The following is a 4,298-nucleotide window of genomic DNA, read 5'->3' on the forward strand; positions in this document are numbered from 1 at the left end:
GTAAACGCAGACTGACTTTGGCACTGAACCGATACTCAGCTACTACTCGTCCAATTGGTTAGCCCCGTTGCAGCACCCACTCCGCTATTGTCCATGACGTCACTACGAAGACCACGAGCACTACTACTAACAACACGACAACAACAACTTCTACTACGCGTATTAATGCCATCGTAGGTGCTCGTGGCTTTGTATGCCCGGCTTCATGATCATCATTGTGTCGTTTGTTGTTTTTGTTGTTGTCAACAGTTTGGCGCTTTTACAGTTGTTGTTGTTGTTAATACGTTTTTTTGTTTGAGAATTGTTGAGAACATCCAAAACGGGTAAGGAGAGAAACCGGCAAAAGCCGCTATGATGTTCCCAGCGGAACAATGGAGTAGCAGAGATGAATGAATATGCCAACGATTTGAGATTAGCGGTTTTATAGAAGTAACCGGATTTGATGGAGAAAATAACATTATTTTTTCGAGCTGCTTGTAGTCGCGTACGCTAAATGATGTAAAGTATAAAAGAATCGAAGGGCTTAGAGAAATACATACATATATCCACTTGCAAGTTCTAGCCGTTTCGAGGAAGTTTTCTTCACCGACTCTGAAAACATCGTTTTGAGAAAAACATGTTTAAAGTTATGGAAACCGATTACACTAAATAAAAAATAATTACAAATTCGCTCATATATCCCAAACTCCCACGACGTAATAAGGGAGTTTGGAGTAGGTTAGATTTAGCGGATTGAAGTTCCGCACCCCACCTTTTTATCCAAACTCCAAATTATAGTTTGGAAGGCAATAATGTATTTCTGAAGGAAACCTGCACCTGGAAACCCTTAAAAAACGTTAAAGAGCCTACATAGCCTAAACTAATGTTATTTTTGAAAAGAATGGAATATTTGTTAAGAAACACGCGTTAGAAGATATTGTCCGTATAAAGATCAACGGTCGAAAAAAAACTTTATATTTAAAAAATGGCGGCGTTTAAAAACAATTGAACATTACTCGAAATTTGGTTGATCAGATTAAAAAAAAACTGGAAAATCATTGTATGGAGAACTAAAATTAATAAAATTTTTATTTATCTCCCGGTAATCACTCAATCATATTTGGAAAAAGTAGTTTTGAGAAAAACGCGTTGAAAGATAAACTGATGGAACTGATTGAAATTAACCGTTACATTTAAGATTGCTGGAACTCAAAAACTGTTCGAGATCACGATTTAAAATTTTATTATGTTATTTTTAAAGGTTAGGTTAGCTTTATTGGGTGGTCTAGATATCGGACTTAGACATACAGTCCTTTTTAAAGGTATAACTATCGAAATACGAAAGAGAGAAAAAGAAAATTCTATTCTAATTCTATCAAAAGATTTTTAACTCATGTGTAAATGGTTAGTTGCTGATATACCAGACTTAAGCCGGATAAAATTCGGGTTGATTCACGTAATTTGCCTCGCGAATCTAGAGTGACTTTTCCGTAACCGACATAGCAAATATATGTATGTATGTTCCATCATCTCATCTCACACCCCTCTCCCGTTAGATAATCGTAATTGCAATTAGCTAACGACTTGACACCCAAACGGGGTTTTGATAATCAAGCTTCCAGTAACCGAAACGGTGTGAGAAAACCACCCAAAGGCACCAGTCCGACTTTTGCCTAACGAAGAGCTCAGTAGAAAGGAATATTAAAACTTATTACTTACTGATCCCAAAAGGGTTAGATCCTCGAAATAACTGCCCTTGCCCGGATAAGTTTGGGGTCGATTCCGTTCGCGTAGAACCGGCTGTTGTGGCAACTGCAATTGCTCTAGCGTTCTAGATATTGTAGCAGCTTAAACTCTTATGTACCTATCCATAAATTTCATACAAAATGTATACATACATATAAGTATGTCCTGCATGCAATGTGTCCTCGCATTACATTGTTCACCTCTTAGCATGCTCAATGAAATCAACAGACTTAACAGGCCTCTCCTCATGGTACGAACTCGTCGAAACTCAGTTAACTCATTGCTTTACCAAAGCAGGGTCTGTATAACCGTTACAACAACAACAGGATTTAAACAATATTCGGAAGTGAAACAACACCAACAACAGATAAGGCACATGTTTACCATACACCATTTTATTTTTTCTTCACTATTAAAAATAATAATGTTTATTGTCATGTCACTTTGTACTTACCCGTTTTTAATACAGCCGTAATACGTTTAAAATTTTTTTAAGTGCTTAAAAAATTCATTCGAAATTAGAACATGCCGTTTATATCTAAATTATTTAATCCTTTTGGATAGAAATAATTTTTTTTTTGTTTGCAGAAAAAAAAAAACCATTATAAATTTTAATCATAATTTAATTACTTAAAATTACATTTATTTACTATCTTTTCCTATTTGAAGTAATTGCGTAAAAATTTTTGTTTCGAAAATCATTCCATAAATTTCCTTTTTATCAATACCACAGACAGCTGATATCAACCGCAACACATGTAAAGAGTAAATAAAATGTGCCACCATTTTAAATTAATATTTTTATGCTTTAATTTTAATTGAAGCTTTATAATTAATTATATATATTAATAATAAAAAATAAAACAGTAATTTTCACAAAGTACGTAGATACTGCGTAGCATTTTTGTTGTTTGTAAATAAAATTTTAACTCATATATTAATAAGTAAATCTTTTTAAGAAGAAAATGACTGCCTTTTATTAAAAACCGAGTACTGCCTTCAGCAGAACTTCCAACGATTACCACACTCGTTGCACATGACAAATGTTGTCATAGGTTCATCGGAGGAACGTGTCTGTAATTGATTATATGTGCAGTTACGTTTCTTACATTTACCGCATTTAAGCAGATCGGTCTTTGTGCCCTGTACTGTAGCCAACTGAGCGTCATTAATAGCTTCTTTAACGAATTTCTCGCGTAATTTCTTCATTTCATCACTAGCCATTTCTTCCGGCGTCATACGCGCTAATTGTTGTGCCGTAACGGCACCGCACATATAATTACTACGTAAGGTGGGATTCTTGGCATCTTTCAAGTTTGCTACGCGCGAACGTACACGATTTTTGTATTTCATGTCAGTATTTTTAAATTCCATATAAATTGCCTCCTCCAATTCGGTGGCCATATCTTCCGGTTCTGGACAACCTTCCGGCACTTCACCAACCTTAAGCGCATTACAGAGCATTTCACGGCACTTTAGGCGTACAGCATCGGTTAAACCGCCAGTGCTAGGAAACGTTGATTGCACTGGTCGACGTTCGTCTTTTGCCGATGATGATGAACTCGAATTGGACTTTTTCTCGTCGTCACGCTTTTTATCTTTAGATGAACTTGACGAACTCTTCTCTTTATCCTTACTAGATGATGAAGAATTCGATTTGCTACTTGACGATGATTTAGACACATTATTGCTAGCAGACGACTCTTTGGTGCTACTGCCACTTGAACCACCCGGCGCGGCAAGAAATCTTTTCCAATTTTTAATTAATGTTTTAGCCAATGCAATCACTTCCTCATCTTTGCTACTCTTACGCAGCTCATTTACAGTCATACCAATGCGCGTTTTGGTTAAAATATCCAAATTGATATTGAGTGTTTGCAATGCCTTCAGCAAATCCAATGCTTGCTCTTGTCCCTGAAATATAATTAATCCAATTAGGACATTAATTTCACTTATGCTGAATTTAAAGTTTATATGTTTTTAAGTAAATTAATACAGCTACTGATAGGCATAACTACGTTAGCGCGCGCATTTTAGTAACAGCCCCTCAACACAACAGATATGTTTGTAACACATACTCCCGGGCGGTAAGAACCGCTTAGCCTAAACAGCACCACTGTACTTTATTTACTTACCGTGCCATCATTCGACGTAATCTTCTGCATTTTCTTCTGTATTTTGAATACTTCTTCCTCAACGCTCATTTTTGTAAATTATTTAATATGTTTTACGCAAAATCGTTAACTTTATATTTCTAGCACAAATTTTCGGTATATCCTCCACTAACCAAGCTGTATTTTTTCATTAAAATATCCTAGTAACATTGGTTGCGGTTCTATTGGGCAGAGGAAATTTCGGATGATAAAATAGCGTTGCCGGATCAAAAAGTTTATTAAAAACTTTATGAAACCTGCATACAAAAATATATATATACATATGTATATAGCATATATGCAAGAATGTTAAATACGTATATATTGATATAAAGATACTTATAAATTAAAATTACCTATGTGATAACCTTAACTGCAGATTAGTGACATAATAAAGGTACGTGTGTCCTAATGTGATTA

General features: G+C 35.3%; 1 protein-coding gene across 1 annotated transcript; it reads right to left on the minus strand.

Annotated features, from left to right (window-relative positions):
• Positions 1 to 2,722: 2,722 nt before the first annotated feature.
• LOC120769335 (transcription elongation factor S-II) lies at positions 2,723 to 4,029 on the minus strand. The gene is made up of 2 exons (XM_040096292.1): positions 3,861 to 4,029; positions 2,723 to 3,639 (listed from the first exon to the last, which is right to left on the minus strand). The coding sequence occupies exons 1-2, from the start codon at positions 3,927 to 3,929 to the stop codon at positions 2,725 to 2,727; spliced, it is 984 nt and encodes a 327-aa protein (XP_039952226.1). The 5' UTR covers positions 3,930 to 4,029; the 3' UTR covers positions 2,723 to 2,724.
• Positions 4,030 to 4,298: the final 269 nt, after the last annotated feature.

Source organism: Bactrocera tryoni, chromosome 2, assembly GCF_016617805.1.
Source record: "Bactrocera tryoni isolate S06 chromosome 2, CSIRO_BtryS06_freeze2, whole genome shotgun sequence".
Taxonomy (NCBI): Eukaryota; Metazoa; Arthropoda; class Insecta; order Diptera; family Tephritidae; genus Bactrocera; species Bactrocera tryoni.